General features: G+C 45.9%; 1 protein-coding gene across 1 annotated transcript in view; it reads right to left on the bottom strand.

Moving 5' to 3' along the window:
* The window catches only part of LOC141126536 (zona pellucida sperm-binding protein 4-like), a 62,450-nt gene that overhangs the window by 24,061 nt on the left and 23,011 nt on the right, over positions 1 to 15,378 (bottom strand). Inside the window, exons 4-5 of the mRNA XM_073612469.1 lie at positions 8,007 to 8,153; positions 2,558 to 2,742 (exon numbers count right to left, since the gene is read on the bottom strand). Coding sequence (XP_073468570.1) covers positions 2,558 to 2,742; positions 8,007 to 8,153 — 332 coding nt within the window. The remainder of the gene's footprint in view (positions 1 to 2,557; positions 2,743 to 8,006; positions 8,154 to 15,378) is intronic.

Here is a 15,378-nt window from a genome sequence, read left to right as displayed (position 1 = left end):
AGAGACTGTCAGTTTCCGGCTCCCTGCTCTGCTCCTCCAGCAATCACTGAATCACCAGGCTGTGGAGGGGCAGGAGTGACCGGCTGGAGTTCTCAGTAGTGCGCCGAGAGGGTGAGCCAGCTGCCGTTTAGGCATCTGGGTGGATCCCCACATTACAATCAGGATCGCTCCAGAGTCATGACTGGTGATGTCAGCCAACACCAGACTTTAGCTCACTGTTGTCTGAATACAGGTCACACGAGTGCAGAACTAAGCACACTCCTGCGTGCCATAGAAGAAATAGGGCCAAGAGAAGCTTTGGCCTCTACCTTTTAAAAAGCAGGAGTTCCACTCAGAAAAGGAACTTCTGCTTATCGGATTTCCCCCCCCTTTCGGGGGGGGGGGGGGGGAGAGCAGATACCTGTCAAATCCAGGTATCTGCTCCCACTTCTGGGCATAGAGCGCTGTGCGTAGTGCGGCGAACTACGCTACGTCCAGCCCCTCCCCCCCGGTCTTCTGGTAGAGACACACACACACACACACACACACACACACACACACACACACACACACACACACACACAACAGGGACCATTCAGATTGCGCAGTGCGACTTGAGCATGCGCAGTAGGTAACAGGCTGTGAAGCTGCAAGGCTTAACTTCCCGTTCCCCCTAGTAAAGGATGTCGGTGCCTGCACCCGGAGCCGAAGGACGGCGTCAGGTGTAACTGCTGACTTAATTTCCGCCCCCTGGCAGATCTCTGCTTTAAGTTGTCCATACCTGAGCAATGTTTTGCTTGCAGCATGAGGCTTGAAAATGCATGAGCATTAGTGCAGAATCATGCTCATGCTTTTCTGACCCCATGGAATGGGAGCACCTGTTTAAGTACTTTTTGGTGCTCTAATTTAAAGGTTTATATGGGGCCAAACACACAATTCTACCCTTCTACTACAAGACGCAGGTATGGTGTTTTTTCTTAAAGCAAGGATTGCAGGTACCTCAGCTTACTGGGTATGCGACAGTGCTCATGTACAATAGAATATGCTGACAGAAGAGAGCAGGGTGACCAAGATATAAGGCCAGCTGTCTGCTGCATCTCGCTTTGTCCAGACGCATGTAAAACAGGTGCTAGATGACCCTTTCTGGGTGGAGTTAATGCCCCTTTTATAATCTTGAGTGCATGGAGCCTTGGGCAGAAGGAAGATGGGAACAGGCTACCCTTGATATAATGTACAAAAGGCAATAAGCGCAAACTATAATGTAATGAAAAAATACAAGCTGAACACTATAAGGATTCACCAACCTAAATAACAAATAAAAAAACAATACTAGTGCAGCACAAATAATAAGAAAAAGTCCATATGATCACACATATAATCAATTCCTCTTGGTGACGAAGTCCGTGTGGACGCAACGCCCTGTACAGGGGCGGAGCCTTGCTTCTGACGTCACCCGCTGCCATCTCACAGCTGTTCGGACACGAACAGACGGTTTTAGCTTTGCAAATTTTCATTCATTGTGCTGCGCTGTTTAGCGCTTTATATTTAACAGTTTTTTACAATAACTTTTATTGAATAAATCTTTATCTACGGAGTACACTTAGAACCTTTCCTTTATTTTTGGGACTGCTACATGTTACACCGCACTGCAGGTTCATGCACTTTACTCGGGAAAGCTGAAGGTTGATGACCACAGATGAGATCCAGTAAAGCTGTACAACATTTACCCAGTCCTTATGGAACCCAGGCTCGTATGACCTCCTGTAATTAAGAGGTCCACCTTTTCCGGTAAGCGCATTCTTATGATTGAATTGACGAATATTGGTGCCTTATGAAAATGGCCAAGAGGAATTGATTATATATATGATCATGTGGACTTTTTCTTTTCTTATTATTTGCGCTGTACTAGTATTGTTTTTTTACCCTTGATATAACACAAGGGCGCAGGCACAGTTGATGAAGACCCACAATGGAGACTGGGGAAGATGGCTGGAGAGCGTGTTGAGTGTTACTACATTGAAGAGTACTGTAGTGCTGGACTTTGTGCTCAAGTTTATTGTATTAACATGAACTCTTTTAATGAAGTGGTTGACATTGTCTTACAGTAAAATAGGTCACAGGCTGCTCGTGTGGACATTCCTTTATTTGTGAAGATAGCCCTCAGGCCAGGGGGATTTAGAGTACAATATGGCAGAGTTCCTCCCTTTACAGGCGTGTACCATATTCCAGGAAGGAGAAAGATTAGTTTAACTGTCTTCTGCTGCACCAGGCAGGTCTGGGATGTGTTGCAGAACTGTGCAAGTCTCAAGATTGGACAGAAATACAAATCCTTTTGGCAACGCAAATATCCAGTTTTGATCAAGCTGAGGTGCAAGTTTTTCCAAGTCAAACTTTAAGTTCAACTATAGGCTTTTTTTTTTTATAGAGAATTTCACATGCCCCATGTCCAATTGCTAGAGAAAATACTTCTCATTTTGATATGGATTTCATTATAAATATTGAATTCCAATAAATGTTCTGGTATACATTTCTATAGCATAATTTTCAGTAAAATGTTTTAATATTTTAGTACCCTTACCTTGAATGTTGTCCCACAGGAAGAAAGAGGGAATGTATACAGCAGGAATGCATCATTTCTGGCCACTGGGTCACATTCGGCACCACTGTCAAGTAAGTGAACAGAGTTCAGGTCCAGCATTGGTGCAGTCAGGGTGCTGGGAACAGCAATTGAGAAAAAACCATCTGGTGTGCAGCTAGCAGTAACTGGGGAGGGAAGGTTGAATTTGAATAAGAAGCATCTCATTAGCATAAAGCTAGAACATTCTTGTATCAAGTATACTTTTTATTATTGAGGACAGAAAGGTGTAGCCCTCTTTTTGGGGGTTTTGAGAAATGCCCCTCCCCAAACTGGATATTGCACTAAACCCAGTGGTGGATGGGAGGGCGCAAAAATTGTTTTTTAATATTAAAAATAAATTATATATATATATATATATATATATATATATATATATATATATATATATATATATATATATATATATATATAAAAATTTTATATAAGTAAAGTAACTGGGGTAGAAGAACTACTGCAATCAGCATATAATATTAAACCATAGATGCACACTAGTAGAGAAATACAAGGATTATGTAAGAAAAATGTACAAACAGATATTATCAGCAAAGGGCCCAATAGGAGTCCTGTGAGGGAGGGACAAGTGTATCAGTTGCCTATAGCCATCTGTTGAAGGAATATCGCTGTTACTGGGTAACGTGTGTGAAAATCAGCCTCTACAGATATGCATTGTGTGCTTGGGTTTATACTGCATCAGTCAGTGAGAAGTGACTATAGTGCTGACGAATACAACTACTGCTTACATCAGAAGTGACTGTGCTGTGTATCTATGCAGTAGTGTATTTAGGTTTTTTGCTGCCCTAGGCCTGACTAAACTCGTGCACCCCCTAATTTAAATATGACCCACCCTTTCCTGTCAAGGCCACACCCCTTGCTGTTTAAGACCCGCCCTGAAATATTTGAGTGGGGACACTAGTTCTGAGGGCCGGGGGGGGGGGGGGGGGGGGGCGCAATGGATTCCCTAAATTTGCATAGATTTCCTCTCACTTCCTGTTTGGCTATGGGGCAGGAAGTGAAGGGAAATCTGTACAATGGGACAGGGATGGTAAAAAAAAAATAAAACTGACAGGGGCTATAAACCTTCCTTACTCTTTCCAAAATGGGTAAAAAAAAAAAAAAAAAAAATTCTACTTTAAGCACAAATTTCTGATAATGCCCGCATACCGCAAGCAGTGCCTAATTTGCCTCTCAGCCCAGTCCGCCCCATAAGACTGGTGCTACCCTAACAGCGCAAGCCGGTGGGGACTCTTTCCGTGCTGCCCCCCTGCAAAGTGCTGCCCTAGGCCTTGGCCTTGTCAGCCTAGGCCAGGATACAGCGTTGTATCTATGCCTCCATGTCTGGAGAGAAACTACTTGCATTACTGCTGTAAACACTCTACCACCATCTCTCCGGTAATAAACGTTGCCTGGTTATAAAGTCAGTACGTGCGATTCCCTCTGAAGCCGCTACACCCTACACCCACTTGCAAGTCTGCTGGAGACGCTGTTTGGAGGACACAGAGGTCCCAGCCATAGCTTCCCTAAAGTCTAGGATTGCTTTTATGGTCTGGAGAAGCACTCGAGAATACCAGGGGTATGTTGGATGGAAGAGGGTCCAGTGGCTGGTGGTATTGTGAGGCTTTCCCTCCCTCACTGAGAAGCGCTCAGAAGGTGGCAGCTAACGAATTTAAGGCCTTTCAAGTACTGACCTAAGCACTGTGCCTTAAAGACTATATGCAATTTATTATTTTTTTTGGTTTCTACAAAGAAGCACTTCCTAAACATTTCTCCTAGCAAGCAGTAACTCTGGAAGCTCTCTACCAGGAAGGTGAGGAGAGAAAGTCTATGTTACTTGTTTCTTTGGGGCATCCCATGCCTCCCCCATACCCATCCAAGTTAAAAACAAAAACACACCCCACACTACCTCTAGACTTAATTGAGCCAGCGAAAGAAGAAAATGCCATAGGTTCACCAAGTAGGGAAATGGGATCACTGAAAGTGAAAGTGGCTCCTGCGGGAGAACGCTACACTGGAAAACCCATTAAAAAACATTTTTTCTTCAAGGGATCCAGACTTGCCACATAAGAAAGGGAAGGGTCTGACCTGGTCTGCAACATTAAAGAGTACACTGGGTCAAACCTGGTGTCTATTAGACTGCACAGTATTTTAACACTCTGCACAACTGCTGTAACAGGAAAGCAGGAGCCAAACTATAAAAAATGTAGGCCAGCACAAAAGTCAATCTTAAAATGTATGTGCATTTCTTTGGCTTCCAAAGGACATTAAGGGTAAAGAGTTAGGAATATTGTAACAGAATGAAATCCAACTCCAGGCAAAATGTAAAGCCATTTTACACTGCATGCAAAAAAAAAAAAAAAAAAAAAAAAAAAAAAAAGGAGGGCGGGACTTTAAAATGAAGCCTCTCTGTAACTACCAACAACTACTATATAAACTGTTTGATCATGACCATAAATGGATTTATTAATCCAACCCCTGGTGGACTATCCACATAGGCATGATAAAATTGATTAGTAAAATAATATTAAGACATTTGATAAACAAATGTAATATACAGTATATCATGTAAAAATACATAATGTATAAGGTTAACAAAGAAAACCATACATAATAATAGCATATTTAATCTTAAATGAGCATGATTAATACAAAGAACAATGATCAATACAATTAGACATACAAGTTGATTCTACATGATTAATATAAATAAATAATGCAAACAGTACATGATATAAAAATTATATGTATACAGATAATGAAAAATTCATGATGGTGAGCAAGCTATAGCTTGGCACCCTTGAGTATGGACTCATCAGGAGTAGAATGCTATAAGATAAATAAAATATAAATAGTCAAGCATCTAATATATCATGCCCTCTATCAGAAAGATAAGGGGCACATACTACCAATGGATACTTTACCTATGGAGAGAACTTATAGGTCTGGCTCTACGGCTCCTAGCTTGGAATGGAGATGGTTCTGAGTATGTTCTTTTGTCTGGGGTATTTATATCATGTACTGTTTGCATTATTTATATTAATCATGTAGAAACGACTTATATGTCTATTGTATGTATGTATCATTGTTCTTTGTATTAATCATGCTCATTTAAGATTAAATATGCTATTATTATTAATTATGGTTTTCTTTGTAAACCTTATACATTATGTATTTTTACATGATGTACTGTATATTACATTTGTTTATCAAATTTCTTATCATCATGTTACTAATGGCCTTGAAAACATTTGTCAATGCAGAAATACAAGTTAGCGCATCACACAAAGAACAAATTAAAAAATAAAAATTCACTTCCATGCACAAATGGGTAAAGCCTTCAGCAACCTTTAGCTCCAGTTTGTTCTCAATGAAAGTGCTTGCTTACTGAAGCAGTGCTGTCAGGAAGACTGTCAGAAGACAGAACAGCCACAGAAGAATCCCCGTTTCCCAAATGCCTGGAAAAGGTGCGTTTGAGCGTGCCAACGCAAATGTGGGCAGCGCATCCGGTGACAGTTAAGGGCACCAAATGGGCCATTTTAGCTGGATCAGCACCCAGGTTCAGTGCCGTCTCGTCTACAGCATTCTGTGATTGTCCTGTTACCGTTTACCTGCATCTGCTCTTAAATTCTTGAGCTGCCTTGTCCGACTATTCCTGCTTTCCACTTGCATCGACCACGGCTTGTTGACTATTCTGACTCCGCATCTGTACTTGATCTGATTGTTCTGTGCATGACCAGCTTGTCTCACTGTTTACGTTCCAGACCCTCCAGGAGCTACCAAGTTGCTAGCACCTGTCCAGCTACCTCTGGGACCTGCTCTTCGGTTAAGTACCAGCCTGCTCCTGCCCACAGAGATCTGCTGCCATCTGGCGGACTACTGGATCAGCACCAAACACATCTACCCGGCACTGGTGCGACTCTGCACTCCAGCGCCACCTGTTTACTCTACCAGGGGCCCCCCCAACCCGTTTACACCCCCCCCAGTCCGGAGGTGCAAGAGAAGCCTTCCTCTGCATAAACCAGGCATGAGACAAGTGCTAAAGCTTCACAAATAGTGCGGTGCTATTAAAATACATGTGTACAATTCATAAAATGCACACTAAAAGATAATGGTCCAAAATCAGAGATATGAGTACGTCCATCAACAGCGAAGTAAGAAAAATGCAGCAGGAACGGGGAATGGATAGAAAGATATCCTCAGCTGTGATCACTGTGCTTAGAAAGATACTCAGCTGTGTGTATCCATAAGACCTCCACCACAGGCAATATATGCCACTCACCTCACTGCGTGGACCTCCTGAGCCAACAGGCAAACAAGCCTTTCCACAAAGGGTTAAAAGATGATTGGTGCCTCTGCAGGGATTCTACTGCTCCTGATCGCCAGCCAGATCTCAGTCAATGGGGACCAGATAAAATTGTTGCACCATGTAAAATTTATGCTTCAGGAGCAGGCTGTTGCAGGTACTGGGAGAGTGGCTTCTGGGAGAGGTGATCTGACCTGGCTCTCACTTGAGCAAGATCAAGTGATATTGACAACATCAGGGAAGAAAGGTCTAGGAGGAAAATCCGGGGGGGCTGGTGATCTGTAGCGGTGTAGTTCTGTATCTGTGGAATCCCTGCAGATGCACCAATCATCTCTTAATCCTTTATGGGAAGGCTTGTTTGACCTGTTGGCTCAGAAGGTCCACGCAGTGAGGCGAGTGGCTTATATTGCCTGTGGTGGAGGTCTTATGGATCCACACTGCTGAGATGTCCAAGCACAGTGATCACATTTCACATATCTTTCTATCCATTCCCCGTTCCTGCTGTTTTTTTTACTTCACTGTTGATGTATGGACTCATCTCTGATTTTGGACCATTATATTTTACACTGCATCTTATGAATTGTACACATGAATTTTAGTATTTATGCTGCACTATTTTATTTGTGAATTACTATCCAGGATTTAATATATGGATCTTGAGTGTTACAGCTGCTCCATAGTTAAGGATATTTTTTGTGCTGATTGAGCATTTAAAGTGGATGTAAACCCAATGTCATCCTTTCTAAACTACTGCCATAGGGGTTATCTATAAGGATATGCAGGCCTCCTGCATGTATCTTTACCTGTCAAATGTCGGGTTTACATCCACTTTAAGTGCTATAGCTTACGGAAGCTTGTTGAGCAAAGTGGCTTAAGCACACTGGAGCATAAATTTGCATTAAAAGCTTCAATAAAGCTTGGAAGTAGACTTCCGACTCTAGAGTGATGTTTACGCAAGTGACAGAAGCCCATATTTGTGAATTGTTCAGTGTTCTCTGAAATGCAACCAAATATGCTGATACCATATAAGCCAACATTTCTGCTAGAATCATCGGTCAAAAACAAAAAACAAAATTTGATTTAAAAGGTTACCTGTATTGCCAAAGTAACATGGAGTTGTCTGGTCTGAAGGATCATAGCAGCAACCTACACTTGTACACGAGTCTTGCAAACTAGGACAGCTCAGTCTGTCAGGTTTAGAGACTGCAGCACATTGGTCTGGACTTGGAGCATCATCATCTGAAGATCAGAAGAAGAAAGACTTTCAATCCTGGAAGGTACCAGAAATACACTTGAGGATAATGCCACTTCTGCAAGTAATGTGTAGGGTGGTCCTTTTTATAAAGTCTGGAAAAACCAGGGCCAACTTATAATAGAAGTCACAGCATTTGTATCAGGTAATAGTATTTGACCAACAAGGAGGAGTGGGAGACACTTTTTGCTCTAGATACATTGGCTTGGCAATTGGTTGCCATCTATGACCCAGTGCCACCTTTTAACTACAATAATAAATTATGGCAGACAACATAAAGACACTTACAGCACCTTTGATATCCAGCTTTTCAAATTGCAAAAATTTAGCACCCAACAAAAAACACGTCAGAAACAAGTGAAAATACAACTATTTCTTCTGATTCCTTTCCTGTCCAGTCACCAAGTGTTTTGAGCTTCTAATCACCTTCTACGCTACATGTGCAAGTCAGAGTCCAAAACTTCACATAAAGTGAGGCCCGGAATGATGGAAAGAAGAGGAATAGTGCAGGGCCGGGCATGACAGTGTGTCTAGTGACACACATAGGGTTAATGTTTCAAGGAAAAGTGTGGGAGGAGATAACAGGAAAGTAAGGAGGAGTGGCCTTATAAAAGAGGGGAGGAGCAAAAACGGAACAGTGTGCTGGGAAGGAGACACAAGGAGGCAGAATTTCTCTGCTCCTCAGACACAATGGCGGACGTTGAGGCGATTTTGGCGCGGTTGCGGCAGGCGGCGGCGAATGGATCCGACTGGCTTCGCAGCCAGGTCACAGCGATGCTCGGGGGAGAAGCAAGCCATGCAGGGGGTGAAGGTGAGCCGTCTGCGCGTGCGCGGAGATCGCGGCCTCCGGCGCGCTATTCACCTGGGCCAGGACATGGACCGGGTCGTCTGACACGGAGCCCAAGGGGGGAGCAATCGGCACCGCCGGCCAAGAGGAGCCACACAGGTGATTCGGTGGGGCCCGGGCGGGTTACACGCCGCGGTCACGGAGCGGTGGGCGGGGCCACGGGCCAACATGGCGCCACTTCCCCGCACGCTGGCACTGCACGGAGGATTTCGAACAGCCCCTCAGTACCTCTGCACGAGTGTGAGCGGGTGGACAGAAGGGGGAGAACGGCGCCGAGAGCAGCAGCGTCTGGGTCGCGTGGATCGAGCGGCACCGTGGGTGGGCGGAGCTTACCGGGTGGGGGGGGACGTGTCCCAAGATGGCGATGGAAACAGCGCCCAGGCTGGCCCGGTAGCTGGAAGTTCAGGGCAGCAGGGAGCAGCAGTGACTCGTCGCACGGTGCAGGCCTCACACCAGCGTGGGCTTCCGGCCTCCAGGAGGGCTTCTCCTGGGGGGCTACCTCTGACGCCAGTCCCAGTGCAAGGGGAACAGTCCGAAGACGAGGTGTCCGATGAGGAAGATGGGCTACAGCAGCCGGAACCAGCAAGAGAGAGCAGCACAGCGGCTGTTGGGAAGAATCCTGGTCAGCCCGGTAAGTCTAGTGATAACTTTTCCTTTACCAATGCTTTGCAGGGCTTGCTGGGGGGGGATAGCAACAACTGCAGGAGGGATGGTGACACCTTTGCAGAGCGGGGTGGGTCAGGTTACTGACCAACAACTGGCGAGTACTGCACCCGCCAGTTCGGGGTCAGGGGGACAGCTCCAGGAGCTATTGGAGGGTTTAAGGGCCCTGGTTGGTCGCTTTGGAGAGGGACCAGGGCAGGCTCCGCAAGGGGATGCACAAAGGGCGACAGGGGCTGCGGTTACAGAGGTGCCAGCTACCACAACGCCAGAGAAGGTGGCAGACAAGGAAACAGCAGGTGAGAAGGGGGCTGCAGAAACAAAAGGCAGGACTGATGTGGTTAGGCTGGCAGATGCTGCAAAATGTGAGATATATGTTTGTTTTGAAGGCCCGTTAGGGGCACACTTGAAACCTGAAGTGAGAGAAAAAATTCATAAAAGGTGAGTACGTGGAAATTTTCTCCTTGTTGCCATTGGAAAAGTTTAACCTGGATAGGGTTAAACCCGACGATTCCAAGAAGGAGGATGAGGAGAAGAGGAGATATAGATTGATACCGCGGACGTTTGTGAATTGGTTGCAAGCGTTCGCTATCATGGCTAGTGTCATTGGCGAAAAGAACCCTGAACATTGTTCGGGGTTGTTTTGTTATATGGATGCTATAGGTGAGGCACATAGAGTGTACGGGGGAACTGCGTGGTTACGTTACGATGAGCAGTTTCGTCAACGCAGAGCGGTGCGTCCGGCTCTGCGTTGGGACCATAAGGATATTAGCCTATGGATGAAGCTGATGTCGTCGGCTAGGACCCCGCCTCAGTTATTTCAAGGGGGGGCCGGGGGTACTAACTCCTCAGGACTACCGGCCGGCAGAAAATGGGGGGTATGCTGGCAGTATAATGAAGGATCCTGTAAATTTGGGGGGTCCTGCAAATTCAAGCACGAGTGTTCAGGCTGTGGGGGAGCCCACACCCTGTCTCGGTGTTTCAAAAAAGGTAAACGTACCGGGGAGTTTGCTCACAAGAGGGATGACGCCGTGACGGTGGAAAGGATGCAACCTTTCCTAAGTAAGTATCCGGATAGGAAAGCGGCGTTACTGATCACTGATGGTTTTAGAGAGGGGTTCAAAATTCCATGTTCATTGGCGGTGGTTCCTCCAGTAGCACGGAATTTAAAATCTGCGTTGCAACACCCGGGGGTGGTGGGGGAGAAATTGGAAAAGGAAGTGGCTTTAGGACGGATGGGGGGGCCATTTGAGGCAAAACCATTGAATGACTTGGTGGTGTCCCCTCTGGGGGTGGTGCCCAAGAAAGAGCCGAATAAGTTTCGGCTCATTCACCACTTATCATTTCCAAAAGGGGGTTCGGTTAACGATTTCATTGACCCGGACGTCTGCACCGTGTCATACACTTCGTTTGATGTGGCGGTTCGATGGGTCAGGCGCTATGGAAAAGGGGCACTGATGGCAAAAGCTGATATTGAGGCAGCGTTTAGGCTGCTGCCAGTACACCCGGACAGTTTTTGGCTGCTGGGTTGCAAGTGGCAGGAACAATTTTATGTGGACAAATGCTTGCCTATGGGTTGCTCCATTTCCTGCGCCATGTTTGAAGTTTTCAGTTCCTTTTTGGAGTGGGTGGTAAGAGATTTGTCCGGCCTTGAATCTATGATACACTATTTAGATGATTTCCTATGCATAGGCCCACCGTCTTCCAGTGTGTGTGCGATTTTATTGTCAACGTTGCAACACACTGCAGAACGGTTTGGTGTTCCCCTGGCTGCTGACAAAACTGAGGGCCCCACCACGGAGATTAGCTTTTTGGGCATTGTTATTGATTCAATGGCAATGGAATGTAGGTCACCGCAAGGAAAGTTACTGGATCTGCAGACGGAAATAAGGCGGGTCCATGGGATGAAAAAAAATACAGCTGAGGGATCTCCAATCTTTGCTTGGTAAGTTGAACTTTGCTTGTAGAATCATACCCATGGGTAGGGTTTTTTGCCGACGGCTGTCTGCAGCTACGGCAGGGGTAAAAGCACCGGCCCATTTCATTAGGCTTACTAAGGATCATCGTGAGGATTTAAAGGTATGGTATCAATTTTTGTCGGAATACAACAGGAGGTCAGTGTGGATGTCTGGTCCGGTAAGCAACTTCGATGTAGAATTGGTTACTGACGCGGCGGGATCTACTGGATATGGGGCGTTCTTTAAGGGTCAATGGAGTGCAGAACCATGGCCAAAATCCTGGGTTGAAGCAGGTTTCCTTCGTAACTTGGTACTATTGGAATTGTTTCCAGTAGTTCTGGCTATGGAATTATGGGGCAAGGCTTGTCAGAATTTAAAGTTGCGGCTGAACTGTGATAATATGGGAGTGGTGCAGGTAGTCAATCGCTTGTCAGCGTCTTCTCAACCTGTCATAAGACTATTGCGACAGTTGGTATTACGGTGCTTGCAATTGAATATTTTTATATATGCTGTGCATATACCTGGGATTGAAAATACGCTGGCTGATTCACTGTCTCGCTTTCAGTGGGACAAGTTCAGGGAATTAGCTCCGGCTGCAGAGAAGGAAGGGATTCCTTGCCCGGGTTGGATCTGGGAGCTGGCATTGGAGTCATCGCAGGATGGATACAACAGTCTGTGAGTGAGTCCACATGGTCGGCCTATGTGAAGGTATGGGGTGAATGGTTGAGACTTGTACGGGAATCCGGAGCAAAGGATGACGGGGGAGAGTTGAGATTATTGGTCATTTATTTTGTGTCCAGGAATATGGAAAATGGGGTGGGGGTATCGTCTATTGGTAAGAAATTGGCGGCGCTGTCGTTTCTGTTTAAGTTACAGGGGATGGAGGATTGGACGAAGGAATTTTGGGTACGGCAGGCATTAAAAGGGTACCGGAAAGGGCACAAGAAAAAAGATAACCGTAGACCGGTCACTTTTGCCAACCTGTTGGCAATTTGTGATCAGCTAGGGTTGGTGTGCAGCTCAAGTTATGAATGTTTACTGTTTACAGCGGCTTTTTCGCTGGCGTTTTTTGGGGCGTTTCGGGTAGGGGAGTTGGTCAGCCCATCCAAAAAGGAAGCAGGGGGTATTTTGGTGCAAGACGTGCGGGCACGCACGGGAAGTGTGTGTTTACGGCTGAGGAGGTCGAAAACAGACCAATTGGGAAAGGGCATAGATGTGTGGCTGCATGCATTACCGGGATCGCCAGTATGTCCGGTGAGGACGGTTGGTGAATTTGGGAAGATTAGACCGGTAGGTGAGGGTCCATTTTTATGTCATGAGAAGGGTGCTTACCTTTCAAAGTTTCAATTTGTGGCGGTGTTTCGAAAATGCTTATCGATGATAGGTTTGGATGAGAAGGCATACGCCTCACACTCCTTCCGCATTGGGGCGGCCACAGAAGCTGCCAGATGCGGGTTGGATGAAGCAGCGGTGCGGAGGATCGGTAGATGGGAATCAAAGAGATTCCGTTCATACATTCGTCCTCAATTAGTAGTGGAATAATATATATAAATAAATAAATAAATAAATGAAAAATAAATGAAACCCGTATGTTGTATAAGTTTGGTTTTCACATATAGGTAGTGGGTGTTTTTGGTCTGTTGCGTTGGGGATATCACCCTGCCTTGTTGTCTTTTCGTTTCAGATGGAGTGTCTCCACGCCTCGTCTGGATACTGGGACACTCCTACGTTTGTTGGGGGGCAAGGAGAGGTGATGCGAGACCAGATGGGCGCCAGTTAGGCATATCGAGAAGGGAGGCTCTTATCAAGTGGCTGGGGAGACCAGGAATGATGTGGGGCAGAGTGGTTTCAGAGGTGGAACGATTTGCCTGGCTAGATAGACCTCCGGATGTGTTGGTCATACACGCTGGAGGTAACGATTTGGGGGTGAGGACGGTCCGGGACCTGATAGAGGATGTAAAAGCAGATTTGTTGCACTTGCACACTAATTATCTGAACACTTTGTTACTATGGTCTGATATTGTGGCACGAACTTCGTGGCGCAATGCTAGATCTGTGGTAAGGATTAACAAGGCTCGTATACGTGTCAACAGGGTGGTGGGGAGGTTTTTGGTTCAACAAGGGGGCATGGTGATTCGGCACAGAGAGCTCGAGATAAATGTAGGCCTCTATTTGAGGAGGGATGGGGTCCACCTCACAGATGTGGGGACGGATCTTTGGACCATGGGTTTGCAGGAAGGAATAGAACGGGCCTTGAGGGTGTGGAGGGGCCCTTAAGGATAAGGTTTCATCCTTTCGGGCTGTGGCTGGTTTGTTGTTGTTGGTCGGTGACGGTAGCGGTAAATAAAAGGTTAAAAGGGGTGGGGGGTCAGCAATAGTATGGCCCCTCCTGTGTATTCCTGAAAGGAATACCGGTATGTTGCACTGCGGGAGGGGGTTGTCTCCGAGCGGTACAGCTGGAGGCCTTATCAGTTTTGAAACATGTTCCTGCAGTGCCCTCTTGTGGATATGTGGTAAACTGGGGTAGCTCCGTCATTGACCAACAGATTGTTTAAAACATGTTGTTTTATCTGAGTTTATATGTTATTCATATTGAAGTTAATATTGGAGGTAATTTTATACAGTTGTTTAATAAAAGGCTGTTATGGCCATTTATACTCCAGATGAAAGGTGTGGTCTCGTTATTTAAGTTGGTAAGAGGGTGGAGTATGGTGGCTAACAGTATGGGTAAAATTGGGGTACATCTGGACTACACTAGTCATGGGTTCTTTTGCCATATATAAAATAGATATTTGCAAGCTGTGCAAAACCTCAAAAAAATATGGAATTCAAAAGATTGCTCTGGCATGTCAGAGTAAGACATTACAGTATATGGTGCAACCATAGGGGGATGCAACCTGAGTAACTTTTTTTTAGTACACTGGTAGGTCTCAGAGTGAGATGACATACCAGGGGGCTAATCCATGCAAGACATACACTGCGCCAAAAACAAAAGGCCACTGCGTAGTCATCAGGATTTTAAACAATTGTGCCATCTGGGCCAACATCTTAGCCATGGTAGGAGTTGCTGAACCTGTATGCAGAAGGGTGCTGGATATCAACCATAGCAGGAAAAAATAGTCAGGCATCTCTGCAATGCATTTGAGCCTCCCCGACACCCAAAACGGAACAGGATCCAGATACACGTCAGTAGCTTAAACTGCCTCCCCAGGGTGGTAGGTAAGGGGGGGGGGGGGGGGGGGGTCAGGGGTGTTCAAACCCCACCCCCCACCCCGAGCATCCTGGCAAAATGCCCAGTGTCCCTGCTGTTTAGCCTCAGGAGGAGTTTTCAGAGTGGAGCAGCCACCCCCCCCCCCACCCTTCTATTGTGCCCCATCCCCTCAGTTTAATAAGGGGTCCCCCTGAATAAAATTAAATTACTGCGAGGTCTCAGATGCTGGGCAATTGACAGTACACAGTTAAGGGAACTCCTAGACTCCTCCTCAAGGTATCATATGACACAGCCGAAGGAAGACTAGGGATGCAGAAGTTTTCCTACTTCTGTACCGTGCTGAATCTGAGGTCTGGTAAGTGGGGAGGCATCAATTTTCTGTTTTGGGAAGGAGGAATTAAGAATTCCAGTCTGCAGGAGTGTCTTTTGGTGGTGGTGGTGGGGGGGGTAATGGCAGGGAGTTTGATTGGATGAAGGGAGATTTTCTTCATAATTAGGAATCTTTGCTGGGGGAGAGGGTATTGACTGAGGGAGAT

The sequence above is a fragment of the Aquarana catesbeiana genome, linkage group LG02, assembly GCF_042186555.1.
Source record: "Aquarana catesbeiana isolate 2022-GZ linkage group LG02, ASM4218655v1, whole genome shotgun sequence".
Lineage (NCBI taxonomy): Eukaryota > Metazoa > Chordata > Amphibia > Anura > Ranidae > Aquarana > Aquarana catesbeiana.
This window is presented reverse-complemented; position numbering and strand designations above follow the sequence as displayed.